The sequence below is a fragment of the Saimiri boliviensis genome, chromosome 3 (assembly GCF_048565385.1).
Source record: "Saimiri boliviensis isolate mSaiBol1 chromosome 3, mSaiBol1.pri, whole genome shotgun sequence".
Taxonomy (NCBI): Eukaryota; Metazoa; Chordata; class Mammalia; order Primates; family Cebidae; genus Saimiri; species Saimiri boliviensis.
Window position 1 is genome coordinate 91856406 of NC_133451.1, and position 17802 is coordinate 91874207.

At 37.6% G+C, this 17802-nt stretch overlaps 1 protein-coding gene across 1 annotated transcript in view; it reads right to left on the minus strand.

The window, feature by feature from the left end:
• Positions 1-14166, minus strand: part of ADH4 (alcohol dehydrogenase 4 (class II), pi polypeptide) — a 28730-nt gene extending 14564 nt beyond the window's left edge. Inside the window, exons 1-5 of the mRNA XM_003929526.4 lie at positions 14061-14166; positions 12233-12334; positions 11128-11269; positions 1996-2083; positions 54-285 (exon numbers count right to left, since the gene is read on the minus strand). Coding sequence (XP_003929575.1) covers positions 54-285; positions 1996-2083; positions 11128-11269; positions 12233-12334; positions 14061-14078 — 582 coding nt within the window. The 5' untranslated portion in view covers positions 14079-14166. The remainder of the gene's footprint in view (positions 1-53; positions 286-1995; positions 2084-11127; positions 11270-12232; positions 12335-14060) is intronic.
• Between the last annotated feature and the right edge of the window lie 3636 nt (positions 14167-17802).

A 17802-nucleotide genomic window follows, 5' to 3' on the forward strand; every position in this document is an offset into this window, starting at 1 on the left:
TGTATCCTACCTCCTAGTAACTGCTGTTTTTCACAAACTGTTTTACTATTTACCTTGGCATTGTTGATTGCAGCCCCATAGCCAGTTGAAAAACCACATCCAAGAAGACAAACTCTCTCTAAATTTGCATCATCATCTATTTTGACAAGATTAATATCTGACACCACAGTGTACTGAGAGAATGTACTGACTCCCAAGAAATGATAAACTGGTTTTCCTTTGCAGGTAAACCTGCTGGTTTTGTCTTCCATTAGTTGTTGATCTGTAGCAGGACTTTTAAGATTACTAGAAAATTTTAAAAAGAGAGATATCAAAAAAGAGAAAGTATAATAAATGGAACACTGATCATTTTCCTACAAAATATATTGAGCACTATATATTTGTCATGACAATTTACAAGACAGAAAAATTAGGGGAACAACAAGACTTTTCACAAAATATAATTTCTTGGAAGTATTTTAAAGGTAACAACAATTGTTTTTGTAAAGTGACAGGGTCTCATTTTGTCACTCAGACTGGAGTTCAGGGAACAAACTTTTATTGAATGTTTTTTTGTGTTCCAGAAAAGATTTTAAGGGCTGTATGTGTATTAACTTTAAAATTTTTTTTTATTATGGAACATTTGAACATGTATAAAAGTAGAAGGAATATCATAAAAAAAAAAACCTGTGTATCCATGCCCCAGCTCCAGTAACCATCAACTCATGGTCAATCAAGTTTCATCTATTATTCCTCCACAATACCTGCTCCCTCCCCAACATTGGAATATTTTGAAGCAAATCCCAGATACCACTATTTCATCTGTAGATACATTAGCATGTCTCTCTAAAGGATTCTTTTAGGTTTACGTATTTGTTGTCTCTTAAATTATAGATCTCTTCTCTCTCTCTTTTTCCTCTTGCAGTTTATTTGTTGAAGAAATTGAATTGTTTGTCCTCATTCTGGATTTTGATCATCACATTCCTGTAATCTGGTTGAACATATTTCTCTGTCCCTGTGTCCCCTCTTAAATTAGTAAATTTGGTCTAAACACTTGATCTGATTCAGGTTTTATATTTTTGTGGTAATACTATATTATAGGTGGTAGTGTATATTTCATTTGGAATATCTAATTATCCCTCTTTTATGACATTTATTAGAAAGAATTTATGGCCATTGTCTAAATCTATTATTTCATTAAAGCTTTGCAAAAAAAAATATTAGTTCTTTGACTACCCAGAACAAATCTATGAAGCAGGCATTATTTTGATCCTCATATATGAAAGAATTAAGGCATCTTACAGTAATAGATGTAAGAGTAGTACAGTTTTAGCTTCTTAAGTAACTGCTTTCAATTAGTGTTAAGGACAAAAGGATCCTTCTGTAGTCTCAGTAAAGTAATGACAAGATGATTTAGATTTTAGATTCTGGAGCTATACTGCCTGGGTTAAAAACCTGGCTCTAAGACTTATAACTATGTGGCCTTGGACTAAATTACTTTACTGTGCCTTATTGCATCCCTCTCTCATCCCTATAGAAGTAGTTATTATTCTGAATTTGGCATTTAGTATTTCAGTAATTTATTTATACTTTTACTACATACACGTATAACCATTAAAAAAAGTATTTTTTTATGACATCTTACAACTTGCTTCAGCAACTTGCTTCTTTTCCTTAACATTATGTGTGTGAGATTGTTTTATGTTAATACATGTAGCTCAAGTTTAGCCATTTTCATTTTTGTATAGTGGTCCATTGAGCTACGACATAGCAGTTTTAAAATTCATTCTCTTATGATGGACATTTGTTCTGTTTTAAATTGCTTACTATAATAAACAATGTTGCAATGAACATTCTAGCATGTTTCTTTGTGTGCACTTGCAATAGTATCTTGTACACACCTAGGATTAGAATTAGTGGGTGGAAGGTTTGCACCTCTTCAAGGCCATTAAGGTAATGTCAGTGTCCTTTCCAAAATATTCGTTTGCATTTATATTAACTGTGTAGACTGCTTACCTGATTTTTCCACAAAGATTTGTGAGTGGACTCAGACAAAACTTGCATTTTCTACATCGAGGTGCATAAAGTGGAATTACTTTGTCACCTAGAAAGAAAGGCCATATGTTGGATGGTGCCTAAGATGTTACTTACAACTTCTACCAGATAATTCAATGGAAAACACATTTTCTTTATAGTATACATTTTATATTCAGCAGAAAATATAGGTGGCTATAATATTTCATTACCTTACAAGACTGCAGATTCCCCCAAGGATTGCATTTATTGTATTTTTTTTTTTTACTCTGCTGGGCAGTCAAGCAACAAATCTGTGTTGATATCATCAGACACAGAACTCTGGGACTTTGCTGTCATTGCAACTCTCTACATCATGACTATTGTTTATTGCATTTCCAAACATTGCATATGAAACATAACATCCTTATGTAATAAAATAAGAGAACAATTATAGGCTAGGTATAAACTTTGTATCATTACCATATTTCACCATTTGGATTCACTCTCAAAGTCCACGTTTTTCCACTTTTTACTAAATTCCAATTTAATAGTGGCTTCTTTCATGCCTGAGGTCTAATGATGTTAATTCACATTTGTTCAACATTTAATACATACCACACACCATTATAACTATTTGTATGTATTATTTCAGAACTTAATCCTCAGAAGAACTCTTTGAGATGAGGCCTATTTTTACTCACACTATAGAAAACAGAAATCTGAACTGAATCACAGAAAAGTGACATAACTGGCCAAGATCACATAACCGGTAAGTAACAGAACTGGAACTAAGGGGATTATATTGGCCAGATTCCTTCATTGACACAAAATTTTGGGAAGCATTTTTTTTGTGCAATCTTTTTTGGAATGGAAAGATACTAATATACCTCTAAGTTTGGAGCATTCTCATTAAAAGAGAAAAGACTGGCATCGTTCATCTGGCCTGACAAATGAGGATTACATAGCCCATATTCCAGTATCTGGAGGACCTGTTGTAAAATACGGAGTAAATAATTTCAGCTATTAGGGTGCTTCATTTAGGTATTAGTTTTATCTTGCAAACTTCCAAAAAGACACTTCAGCTAACATTGGCATATGTATTTCTCAATTAAGCTACCTTTAAGTCCTCATTCTTTAGTTTGCTGTTAATAATAAAATAGTTTACTGTTTTATATAGAAGTTGTTATAACATGTCATTAAAAACCTTTTATTTTATAGAAGATGCAGTGGCTCATACTTGTAATCCCAGTGCTTTGGGAGGCCAAATGGGGCAGCCAATATGGTGAAACCCTGTCTCTACTAAAAATACAAAAATTAACTGGGTGTGGTGGCTCACAGCTGTAATCCCAGCTACTACAGAGGCTAAGGCACAAGTATCCCATGAATTCAGGTGGTGGAGTTCAAGACTGTGCCACAGCACTCCAGCCTGGGCAACAGAGTGAGACTCTGTCTCAAAAAATAATAATAATAAAAAGGCCTGGCACAGTAGCTCACACCTGTAATCCCGGCATTTTGGGAGGCCAAGGTGGGTGTATCACTGGAGGTCAGGAGTTCAAGACGAGCTTGGCCAACATGGTAAAACCCTATCTCTTCTAAAATAACAAAAGCCAGGTGTGGTGGCGTGTGTCTGTAGTTCCAGCTACTTGGGAGGCTGAGTCAGGAGAATTGCTTGAAACCAGAAGATGGAGGTTGCAGTGAGCTGAGATTGTGCCATTGCACTCCAGCCTGGGTGACAGAACAAGACTTTGTCTTTTTTATTTCTTTTTTCTTTTTCTGTCTGATGAAACCCAAGAGACGTTGTCCTAAGAGAAACAACACCGATTCAAGATCCAAGATGGCCAAATAGGAACAGCTCTGGAGTGCAGTTCCCAGTGAGAACAGTGCAGCGGGTGAGTGGTCACCGCATTTCCAAACAAGTTTTTACTGCCCACAGACCAGGAGATTCCCAGGCCAAAACACACCATGAGTTTTCAGTGTGGCAGTTTCAACTGGTGCCTAGCCAGCACACAGAAACTCACACAGGTCCTGGTGGTCATTTTGACTGGTGCCTGGAATGCCTGGGAGAGACAGCCATCCATTCAACTGAAAGGGAAGGGGTGGAGACAGGAAGCCAGGCAATCTGGCTCAGCAGGTACCACCCCTACAAAACAAGTAATCTGAAACACTGGATTGAGAGTCTAGCAGCAAGCTCAGCTGGACCCAGGACAGTCTAGCTCAGTAAAGGGAAGGCCAACCACCACTACCAAGGCAGTTCACACAGCAGCTGGGCAGAGCCTCAGGCAGCTCAGCAACACCTCTACTGACACACTGTGATTAGATTACTCCATGCAGGGCAGGGTATCTATGAAAAAAATGCAGCACCATGACAGAAATGTATAAATAAAGCCAACTTTCCTAGGACAGAGCACCTGGGAAAATAAGTGGTAATGAGTTCAGTGCAGCAAACTTAAAGGTACCTGCCCGGCAGCTCTGCATGAAACAACAGAGCTCCCAGCACAGCACTTGAGCTCCTATAAGGGACAGACTGTCTCCTCAAGTAGCTCCCTAACCTGCATATACCCAAAGAGACACCTCATAAAGGAGAGCTCAGGCTGACAACTGGGGGGTGTGTGTGTGTGTGTGTGTGTGTGTGTACCCTTCTGGAATGAGTGTAAGAGGAAGAAACCAGCAGTAACCTGCTGTTCTGCAGCTCCTGTAGGTGATCCCCAGGTGAGCAGGGTCCAAAGTGGATGTCCAGCACTCCTGCAGCAGAGGGGCCTGACTGTTAGAAGGAAAGCTAAGAAGCAGAAAGAAATAGCTTCAACATCAACAAAAAGGATGTCCATGAAGAGACCCCATCTGAAAGTCACCAACTACAAAGACCACAGGTAGATAAAGCCGCTAAGATGGGAAGAAACCAGTGCAAAAATGATGAAAACACCAAAAACCAGAACACCTCTCCTCCTCAAAGGGATAACAATTCCTCACCAGCTAGGGATCAAAGATGGATGGAGAATGAATCTGATGAATTGACAGAAACAGACTTCAGAAGGTGGGTAATAACAAACTTCTCAGAGCTAAAAGAACATGTGCTAACCCAATTCAAAGAAACTAAGAACCTAGAAAAAAGGTTAGATGAGATGCTAACTAGAATAAACAGCTTAGAGAAGAATGTAAACAACTCAATGGAGCTGAAAAACACAGCACAAGAACTTCGTGAAGCATACACAAGTTTCAATAGCCAAATGGACCAAGCAGAAGAAAGGATATCAGAGATTGAAGATCAACTCAATGAAATAAAATGAGAAGGCAGGAACAGAGAAAACAGAGTGAAAAGAAATAAACGAAGCCTCTAAGAAATACAGGATTATGTGAAAAGACCTAATCTACATTTGATAGGTGTATGTGAATGTGACGGAGAGAACGAATGCGAGCTGAAAAACACTCTTCAGGATATTATCCAGGAGAACTTCCCCAACCTACCAAGGCAGGGCAACATTCGAGTCCAAGAAATACAGAAAACATCACAAAGATATTCCTCAAGAAGAGCAATCCCAAGGCAATCCTTTATGGTCAAGCAATTGCTGAGAGACTTTGTCACCACTAGGCCTGCCTTACAAGAGCTCCTGAAAGCAGCACTAAACAAGGAAAGGAAAAACCAGTACCAGCTACTTCAAAAACGTACCAAATGGTAAAGATCATCAACAAAATGAAGAAAATGTGTCAATGCCCTAATCAAAAGACATGGACTGGCAAATTGGATAAAAAGTCAAAAATTATTGGTGTGCTGTATTCAGGAAACACATCTCACGTGCAAGGACACAAATAAGCTCAAAATAAAGTGATGGAGGAAGATTTATCAAGCAAATGGAGAGAAAAAAAAACAAAGCAGGAGTTGCAATCCTACTCTCTGATAAAATAGACTTTAAACCAACAAAGATCAGAAGAGACAAAGAAGGGCATTATATAATGGTAAAAGGATCAATGCATCAAGAAGAACTAACGATCCTAAATATATACATGCCCAATACAGGAGCACCCAGGTACATAAAGCAAGCTCTTAATGACCTACAAAGAGATGTAGACTCCCACACAATAATAGTGGGAGACTCTAACACTCCGCTGTCAATATTAGACAGATCAACAAGACAGAAAATTAACAAGGATATCGAGGACTTGAACTCAGATCTGGACCAAGTGGACCTAATAGACATCACAGAAATCTCCACCCCAAACCCACAGAATATACATTCTTCTCAGCACCACATGGCACCTACTCTAAAATTGACCACACAATTGGAAGGAAAGCACCCCTCAGCAAATGGAAAAGAATAGAAATCATAACAAACAGTCTCTCAGACCACAGGGCAATCAAATTAGAACTCAGAATTAAGAAACTGACTCAGAACCGCACAACTTCATGGAAACTGAACAACTGACTCCTGAATGTTGACTGGATAAACAACGAAATGAAGGTAGAAATAAAGGTGTTATTTGAAACCAGTGAGAATGAAGACACAACGTACCAGAATCTCTGGGACACATTTAAAGCAGTGTCTAGAGGGAAATTTATAGCAATAAATGCCCACATTAGAAGGGAGGAAAGATCTAAAATCAACACCCTATCATCAAAATTGAAAGAGCTAGAGGAGCAAGATAAAAAAAACTCAAAAGCTAGAAGACAAGAAATAACTAAGATCAGAGCAAAACTGAAGGAAACAGAGACACAAAAAACCCTTCAAAAATAAATAAATACAGGAGCTGGTTTTTGGAAAGATCAACAAAATAGACCACTATCCAGATTAATAAAAATGAAAAGGGAGAAGAATCAAATAGATGCAATAAAAAACGATAAAGGGGATATCACCACTTAATCCACAAATTACAATCAGAGATTACTGCAAACAACTCTAAGCACACAAACCAATAAAGCTGGAAGAAATGGATAAATTCCTGGACACTTGCACCCTCCTGAGCCTAAACCAGGAAGAAGTTGAAACCTTGAATAGACCAATAACAAGGGCTGAAGATGAGGCAGCAATTAATAGCCTACCCACCAAAAGAAGTCCAGGTTCAGACGGTTTCACAGCTGAATTCCACCAGACATACAAAGAGGAGTTGGTACCATTCCTTCTGAAACTATTCCAAACAATACAGAAAGAGGGAATCCTTCCCAAATCATTTTATGAGACCAACATCATCTTGATACCAAAACCTGGCAGAGACTCAACAAGAAAAGAAAACTTCACGCCAATATCCATGATGAACATAGATGCAAAAATCTTCAATAAAATACTGGGAAACTGATTGCAACAGCACATCAAGAAGCTTATTCATCACAATCACGTAGTCTTCATGCCAGGGATGCAAGGCTGGTTCAACATATGCAAGTCTATAAATGTTATCTACCACATAAACAGAAATAAAGACAAAAACCACATGATTATCTCAAAAGATGCAGAGAAGGCCTTCACCAAAATTCAACAGCCCTTTATTCTAAAAATTCTCAATAAACTAGGTATTGTAGGAACATATCTCAAAATAATAAAAGCTATTTATGACAAACCTACAGCCGATATCATACTGACTGGGCAAAAACTGGAAGCATTTCCTTTGAAATCTGGCACTAGACAAGGGTGCCCTCTCTCACCACTCCTATTCAATATAGTATTGGAAGTTCTGGCCAGAGCAATTAGGCAAGGAAAAAATATAATAAAATAAAGTGTATTCAATCAGGAAAAGAGGAAGTCAAATTGTCTCTATTTGCAGATGACATGATTGTATATTTATAAGACCCTATCATCTTGGCCCAAAATCTCCTTAAACTGATAAGCAACTTAAGCAAAGTCTCAGGATACAAAATCAATGTGCAAAAATAACAAGCATTTTTATACACCAATAACAAACTAACAGAGAGCCAGATCACGAGCAAACTCCCATTCACAATTGCTACAAACAGAATAAAATACCTAGGAATACAACTAACAAAGGATGTAAAGGACCTCTTCAAGGAGATCTACAAACCACTGCTCAAGGAAAAAAGAGAGGACGCAAACAGATGGAGAAACATTCCATGCTCATGCTTAGGAAGAGTCAATATTGTGAAAATGGCCATACTGCCTAAAGTAATTTATAGATGCAACACTATGACCATCAAGCAACCAATGACCTTATTCACAGAACTGGAAAAAACCACCTTAAACTTCATATGAAACCAAAGGAGAGCTCGCATAGCCAAGAAAATCCTAAGCAAAAAAACAAAGCCAGAGGCATCACACTACCTGATTTCAAACTATACTACAAGCTTACAAGCTACAGTAATCAAAACAGCAGGGTACTGGTACCAAAACAGAGATATAGAACAATGGAACAGAACAGAGGCCTCGGAGCCAACACCACACATCTACAACCACCTGATCTTTGACAAACCTGACAAAAAAAAAGCAATGAGAAAAGGATTCCCTGTTTAATAAGTGGTGTTGGGAAAACTGGCTACCCATGTGCAGAAAGCAGAAACTGGACCCCTTCCTGACACCTTACACTAAAATTAACTCCAGATGGATTAAAGACTTAAACAGAAGACCTAACACCACAAAAACCCTCGAAGAAAACCTAGGCCAAACCATTCAGGACATAGGCATAGGCAAGGACTTCATGACTAAAACACCAAAAGCATTGACAACAAAAGCCAAAATAGACAAATGGGAACTAATTAAACTCCAGAGCTTCTGCACAGCAAAAGAAATATTCATTAGAGTAAATTGGCAACCAATATAATAGGAAAAAATTTTGGCAATCTACCCATCTGACAAAGGACTTTTATCTAGAATCTACAAAGAACTAAAACAGATTTATAAGAAAAAAACAAACAAACCCATTCAAAAGTGGGTGAACGATATGAACAGACACTTCAAAAGAAGTCATATATGAGGCCAACAAACATATGAAAAAATGCTCATCATCCCTGGTCATTAGAGAAATGCAAATCAAAACTACATTGAGATACCATCTCACACCAGTTAGAATGGTGATCATTATAAAATCTGGAGACAACAGATGCTGGAGTGGATGTGGAGAAATAAGGACACTTTTACACTGTTGATGGGAGTGTAAATTAGTTCAACCATTGTGGAAGACAGTGTGGTGGTTCCTCAAGGACCTAGAAATAGAAATTTCATTTGACCCAGCAATTCAATTACTGGGTATATAGCCAAAGGATTATAAATCGTTCTACTATAAGGACACATGCACACGAATGTTCATTGCAGCGCTGTTTATAATAGGAAAGACTTGGAACCAACTGAAATGCCCATTGATAATAGACTGGACAGGGAAAATGTGGCATATATACACCATGGAATACTATGCAGCCATAAAAAATGATGAGTTTATGTCCTTTGTAGTGACATGGATGAATCTGGAAAGCATCATTCTCAGCAAACTGACACAAGAACAGAAAATCAAACACTGCATGTTCTCACTCATAGACAGGTGTTGAACAATGAGAACACGTGGACACGGGGCGGGCATGCATCACACACTGAGGTCTGTGGGAGGGGACTAGGAGAGGGACAGTGGAGGGTAGGGAGTTGGAGAGGGATAACATGGGGAGAAATGCCTGATATAGGTGATGGGGATGAAGGCAGCGAACCACATTGCCATGTATGTACCTATGCAACAATCCTGCATGTTCTTCACATTTACCCCAGAACCTAAAGTGCAATTATATATATATATAATTATATATATATATAATTATATATATATATATATACACCAAAAAAAAAAGAATGGCGATCATTAAAAAATCTGGAGACAACAGATGCTGGAGAGGATGTTGAGAAATAGGAACACTTTTACACTGTTGGTGGGAGTGTAAACTAGTTCAACCATTGTGGAAGGCAGTGTGGCGCTTCCTCAAGGACCTAGAAATAGAAATTTCATTTGACCCAGCAATCTCATTACTGGGTATATACCCAAAGGATTATAAGTCGTTCTATTATAAAGACACATGCATACATATGTTCATAGTGGCACTGTTTACAATAGCAAAGACCTCGAACCAACCCAAATACCCATCAACGATAGACTGGAGAAGGAAAATGTGGCACATATATACCATAGAATACTATGCAGCCACAAAAAACAATGAGTTTGTGTCCTTTGTAGGGACAGGGATAAATCTGGAAACCATAATTCTTAGCAAACTGACACAGGAACAGAAAATCAAACACTGCATGTTCTCACTCATAGGTGGGTGTTGAATAGTGAGAACACGTGGACACAGGGAGGGGAGCATCACATCCTGGGGTTTGTTTCGGGAGGCCAAGGGAGGGACAGTGGGGAGTGGGGTGGGGAGGTCGGGGAAGGATAACATGGGGAAAAATGCCAGATGTAGGTGAGGGGGAGGGAGGCAGCAAACCACATTGCCATATGTGTACCTATGCAACAATCCTGCATGATCTGCACATGTCCCCCAGAACCTAAAGTACAATTTAAAAAAATATACCTTTAATTTTATAATTAGGGGTATATGTGCAGGTTTGTTATATAGGTATACTTGTGTCACGGGGGTTTGGTGTACAGATAATTTTGTCATCCGGGTACTAAGCATATTACCTGACAGTTATTTTTCTGAGCCTCTCCTTCCCTCCATCCTTCATCCTTAAGTAGGTCCCAGTGTCTGTCATTGCCCTATTTGTGTCCATGTTTTCTCATTATTTAGCTCCCACTTATAAGTGAGAACATTCAGTATTTGGCTTTCTGTTCCTGCAATAGTTTGCTAAGGCAAATGGCTGACAGCTTCATCCATATTTCTGCAAAGGACATGGTCTCGTTCTTTTATAAAGTGTCATTTGTTAAACATGAAAGTTTTAGTTTAAGCTAACCTTGTAACTTTGCTTCAGAGGACAATTTCTCAGCGCTATATGTAAACAAACTGACATGTTTCCCAGATTTTATTAGACAGTTCTGATTTCAAATATTCTGTCCCGCTGCTAGACTGTGATAGATTGTGTGTCTCAGTTTTACTTTGGAAAAGATGGTCCCCCTTTGTAAATAGAGATCATTTATAGCATTCCAAGCCAGGACTCTATCAAGAATTATGTCTGAAATACTGTGATGTTTATATTTTATCTGAATAAAATAAAATACCTGGTTTGAAGTTGGTCACTTCTGGCCCAATACTTTCCACAATCCCTGCAGCCTCATGGCCAACGATCACGGGGAAGGATAGGCCCTCAAATTTAGAATCGATAACAGTGGCATCAGTATGGCACAGAGAAGTAGCAATGATCTATAAGGCAATCACAGACTTGAATTATTGAGTTGGATTTTACATATAATATTAGGCATGATATCATTTTGAAACTTTATAGCACTTCTAGAACTCAATAAAAGAATACCCTTTTGAAAAAAAGAACTCATAAAAAATACTACGTTAGATTATTATCTTCTTATAATGCATCTTTGTTTTCTATCTTTTATTGTTGTCAGAAAATCATAAGAGAAATAGGATTGACATTTATTGCCTCCAGGAGAGGAAAAACAAAAGGTAATAGGGCTTATTCAAATTTTGCTGAAATGAAGTTGACATGATACACCTTTTACAGTTGAAAGAGCAGTATCAAAAAAGGATTGTCTAAATTAATTACCAATGCAACCTATATTACTCTTCTTCAAGATTCTGTCCATGAGGATGTCCCATTCACTCTCATGTACAGACACTTAATGTGGGGTCCTCAGGGAAAATATGTCTAGCCAGCTTGGGAAAAATGGGGAAATGGTCCAAACTTGCCATCAGTGATCTCACTCCATTCTGTGCCGTCTCTTCTCCCTGTGACCTACTCCTGTCCCTTTCTCTGGGTACCCAGGACCCTGGGCAGCAAGTCAGGCTTTTCTTCTTTCTTCTTTTAGATCAAATTTCTATCTGCCTTTTAATAACACTTTCAAATAATTGGCAATTGGAAAGCAAAAAAAAAAAGCTTAACTAGTTCAAATCCAAAGTGAATTCTTTGTCTGATTTTTAGGATAAATTATTAATGTTAAGATCAATTAAATTTTAAGCCCATCATTAGAAAATAACTAAAATAATGGATAATTTATTTCTTTTTGGGATAATGTCTATCTGAAACTGAACCTAAAATACAACTTCCCTGTACTAGAAACTCCAAAGCCTCTGAGTCATAGCACATAGGACAGAAGCCCGGTCTCCACTTAGGGCCCTGTCTCTTCCCACCCAGGGAAAGTCTCCACGCACCTTAATTCGAACTTCATGAGCCTTTGGGGGAGCTACTTCAACCTCCTCAATGCAGAGGGGCTTGCCTGCTTCCCAGGCGATGGCTGCTTTGCATTTAATAACCTGAAAGAGAGAAAGAAAAGGAAGAAAGAGATAGAGATAGAGATTTTTACAGGGTTGGGGGTGGGAGAGAGGATATCATGAGAAAAACTTAGAATATATTGATACTATAATTTCATGACAAGGAGTTAAAGAGTTTGTGACTGGATCTTATAGATATTATTTTAAAGACAAGGGATTTTAATTAAAAATAAGTTAAATTCTACATTATAGTCATTGCATTTTTTATTTCTTGAAAAAAAAAAAAAGGTGTATTAAAGTTTACCTTAGTATAATTCCTCAACTTTTCTCCTCTATAGCAGAGAGGAAACTCTATAAAGAGTTTATAGAGTTTGAATAGGGTAGATGGCCTGTAAAAATCTATTGACTGAACTGTTTAAAATCAGCTCTGAATTACCTGAGTTAGATAATTGCTAGAGAATAGATGTGTTTTGCATCTTTGCTACTTGAAGTGTGGTCTTCGAACAAGCATTTACTCACATCACTTGGGAATTTGTTTGAGATGAAATCCCTGCCTCAAATCCACTAAATCAAAATCTGCATTTGAACAATATCCCAGAGAATTCATTAAAAGTCTGAGATGGGCCAGGAGCGGTGGCTCACGCCTGTAATCCCAGCACTTTGGGAGGCTGAGGTGGGTGGATGACGAGGTCAAGAGATCGAGACCATCCTGGTCAACATGGTGAAACCCCGTCTCTACTAAAAATACAAAAAAATTAGCTGGGCATGGTGGCACGTGCCTGTAATCCCAGCTACTCAGGAGGCTGAGGCAGGAGAATTGCCTTAGCCCAGGAAGCGGAGGTTGCGGTGAGCCAAGATCGCACCATTGCACACCAGCCTGGGTAAAAAGAGCGAAACTCCGTCTCAAAAAAAAAAAAAAAGTCTGAGAAATGAGACTTTACTTCATTACTAAATTTATCAGTATGATAGAAATTAAATAAAAAATTGGTCTCTTTGCAAGAATTTGGGCAAAGACACATGAACAAAATTAAGTATTTAGGATTCCATAATCCCAATTTTGTCTAGCCTCAAATTATATTTTTAATTTCAAATATAAGCAACATTGAAGGAAAGTAGAAAGAAACCAACCTATAATCTTTTACCACTACTATGCTTACTTTTGGTATGCTTTTCCCAAAGTCTTTGTCCACATTAGTATCTATTTTTCAATAGTTACATAATTTTGAATTATGTTTTTGAATATTATTTATTTTATTTCAAATGAAGTATATATTAATTATAGGAAGTTTCAAAATCCTAAGGCCTATCAAGTTTTTAAAGATAAAAAAATTCATCTGTAATTTCATAACTTACTTTATGCTTTTGATGCAAATTCTTTGAGTATCCCCAAATAAGATATACTGTATATAGTATTTTGTAATATACATTTTCTACTTATTAATATGCTGTGAATATTTCCCCATATTCTCCTGCAACATTATTTGTAACATATGCATATTCTACTTTATGGTTACAGCGTAGTTACTTAAATCTCTCTACTTTTGGCCATTTAAATAATATTAATATTAACTGAACACTCTCGTAATAAACAGTTTGGCAATCCATGGTTAATTTCCCTAGAATAAATTCCTGGCATTGGGGCTACTCATATCCTCTTGATCAACTCTAAGTCACTGCTTCCTGAGTTCCTAAAGGAAGCTTCTTGTAGCCATATATACAAAGACACAGAAAAGCACTAACTGAACAAAGACACAGATTATTTGCTTACTTTGCCCTTGGTGCTCATTTTCTTTGAGATACTTGTGTTGGAAGGTTCTTTCTGAGTTAAGAAGGCTTCCACTCCTACCCAGGGAGTTCTGTGTCCTATAATGAGCTGGCTTTGAATAAATACCACTCATGTTGCTTTATTCTCCAATCACTTTCTTTCCTTCTTTGTTACTGTAATTCCCAACTCTGACAGCCTCTGACCACGTCATCTGTACTATTGGACTTCGGCTGCAAATCCCATTGCTCCCAGTGAGCTCCAAGGTTTTTTAAATTCTTTTTCTGTTTCGTTGAAAAATATAAAATAATAGAAAAAAGCCAATAATATAAAAATGACTTAACAAATAATTATAAAGCAAAGGAAATTTTCACTCATTAGAATCCCCCATTTAACTTACCTATCTCTCTCCTTCACAACCTGATAATAATTTCCTTGCATATTTAGTGGTTTACTACCCTATTCATGCTTCTCTATACAATAGTTTAATCTAGCAAAGCCTTTTTATGGACTCATAGTGTATGTATTCTTTCACGTTTTTTTTTTTTCTCCCCTCTAGTCTATGTGAGAATCATTCACATTGCCTGTGGCTGTAGCTTATTTCATTACTCTCGAATATTCCACTGTATGAATTGGCCATAATTTACTCACCCATTTTTCTTTTCGCTGTTTTTTTCTTCTTTGCTTGTGATGAATTAGTGGTTACATACAAATTATTTTCATGTACTTGGTTGCATATGTGCTTGAGTTGCCTTAAGGAAAATTCAGAACTGATATTCAGCCAGTACCCACTATGAAGGCGATGCCAATTATCAAAATATTGAAATATTTTTATTCAGCTTGGTAAAAAGTCACTGTCCTGAATCCCCAAGTTCCCCTTGAACTCTGTTGCAGCCCTGAGTATCCTATTTAGTCACTGCTAAGGAGCTACTGTCTGTCTTGCCTGATGCATGTGTGAGCCCTCAATCAGCCCTGATGGATCTGGGTATCTGGCTGTCCCCGCAAACAGAGTAGTTCCTGGAACTCCAGCAGACAAATACCTAGTGTCCATCTGACTTCCTAGGGCTGTGGCCATCAGTGCTGTGAGTCAAAGCTCCCCTGGAATCACATATATATGGGCATTTGTGAGAAGTGGAGTGACCTGTCTGTACTGGTTGTTAAATATTTTGACTAGGAGTGGAATTAAAGTCTTCAACTTTGAAAGGCAGGGCCAAGGAAATTTACAGAACGGCTTCACCTACCAGAGCAGCAGTGTATAAGGGTCCTTATTGCTCCACAACCTAATCCATACTTGGATTTAGCAGACTTTAAAAATTTTCTTCATCTGGTGGTGTATAAAGATATGTAATTGTGTTTTTAATTTGTATTGATCTGATTACTGATAAGGAGAAGCACCAGTCTTGTACTGATTTTGTTGTGCTTACTCTATTAACTACTGAGAGATGTTTAGAAATCATTATGATTACTCTGATTTCATTGTTACACATTGAGTACGTGTATTGAAGTATCGCATGTACTTCATAAATAGGTACAGTTCTTTTTGTACATATTAAAATCAAAAACAAAAATGAACAAATAATAATAAAATTATTTTAAATAACTAAAAATAAAACAGACAATAATACATCATTATCATTAATTGTTAATTTCTGATAGTGCTTTTTTTTACTTTACGTATCTTGAAGCTTGATATTACATACATGCAAGAATTCTGTGTTCCATGGATTTTAAGAAATTTAACAAGGTATTTTTTTTTTTTTTTGAGACGGAGTTTCGCTCTTGTTACCCAGGCTGGAGTGCAATGGCGCGATTTCGGCTCACCGCAACCTCCGTCTCCTGGGTTCAAGCAATTCTCCTGCCTCAGCCTCCTGAGTAGCTGGGATTACAGGCACGTGCCACCATGCCCAGCTAATTTTTTGTATCATTAGTAGAGACGGGGTTTCACCATGTTGACCAGGATGGTCTCGATCTCTTGACCTCGCGATCCACCCACCTCGGCCTCCCAAAGTGCTGGGATTACAGGCTTGAGCCACCGCGCCCGGCAACAAGGTATTTTTACCATCTTTCCTTGGCAGTGTATTTTCATTATCTACATCATTTCTTTTCATTGTCCCCTAGTATTCCACTATCTCTTGAATATTTAAGTTGTTCTATTAAACTTTTTGAAAGCATAATTTATACTCTTTGTCTCCACTTTTTCACTAATCACATTTCACTCTTAACTCATTTGATTTTCATCTTTTTGTTCTATTGAAACTGTTTTCCCCAATGCAATGCATGCCTTTTTTTTCAGTTTGCTCTGACTGGAACATCTACTGTGGCCATCTGGGCCCACTGGCCCCTACGTCTCCTTAAGGTGTGTCTTCAGGTTCCTATCCTGCCTTCCCCACTCTTTCTATTTAGATTTAGTCTTTTTCCTTTTTGAATCTCTGTAGCACTCATGTTTGCATAACTTTTCAGGCACACGCAAATAGCCAAATGAAGCAAAATAAGTTTTGCTTCATTTTGTCTTACATTCTGTTATTGGTATCTTTTTTGACAGTCTCTTTCCTACCTGTAGCATCCTTAACTGTAGAGATTGTATTGTATTTACATTTCACATCTGAAGAGTGTACTTCAGAGCCCCCGCAAAATGCTAGGTGATTACTAAATGCTGGCCAAATTGAATATTGACCTTGGAAACACAATCGGTGCTAGCATTATTGTCTTCTTTTTGGTCTCTCCTTCTATGCTGCACTTTGATGAACTTCTTTGAAGGTAAGGATGGTCTTTTCCTTTCTGTAAATATCAAGAATTATTTTGAGAGAACAGAGAAGTTTCAGAATAATAAATCCTGGACATATGAATGTGAGGGCTTTTTCTAATGGTTAAAAAAAAAAGCATTCTTATGAGAATGGTTTTACCTTTTACTTTTTCATTTTGGACTTCTAGATGCTTTCAAAATTCCCAATGTTTTATATACCTTTAGAAATACAATTTCTCTCCCATTATATTAGCATAAATAATAATATTTTATAATAGTCCATCAATCTCAACTTGAATACCTAAATAGCACATTTGAAACCCAAGATGTTTCAAATTGAACTCATTGGGTTTCTGCACCAACCATGCCTTGCTCCTTATTTTTAAAATAATTGTTTATTTTCTATATCTAATGACATACCTCCTTGATTCTAAAACACTTTCATTTTCATATTAAAATCTCTGAAATCAGTTTCTTCTTACTGTCGATGGCATGTCATAGTTTTATTGGCAACAGTTTTCTTTCATGGTACATAAAATTATGGTGTATCTGAAAATTGATGATAAGCCTTGATGAAATAGATGAGCTGTAAAAATGTGTAGATTGTAATTCCTCAGCATTTCATCCATTTGTCTTTTTTTTTTTTGGAGACAGAGTTTTGCTCTGTCTTGCAGGCTGGAGTGCAATGGCGCAATAACGGCTCACTGCAACCTCCGCCTCCCAGGTTCAAGCAATTCTCCTGCCTCAGCCTCCCAAGTAGCTGGGATTACAAGCGCCTGCCACTGCACCCAGCTAATTTTTGTATTTTTAGTAGAGAAGGGGTTTCACCCTGTTGGCCAGGCTGGTCTTGAACTCCTGACCTCAGATGATCTGCCCACCTCTGCTTCCCAAAGTGCTGGAATTTCAGGCGTGAGCCACCATGCCCAGCCCATTTGTCTTTTTTCTCCCCACACACTTTTACATTGGGGTTCATTTCCAGTTTCTTTTTTTCCTATTAAAAAAAAT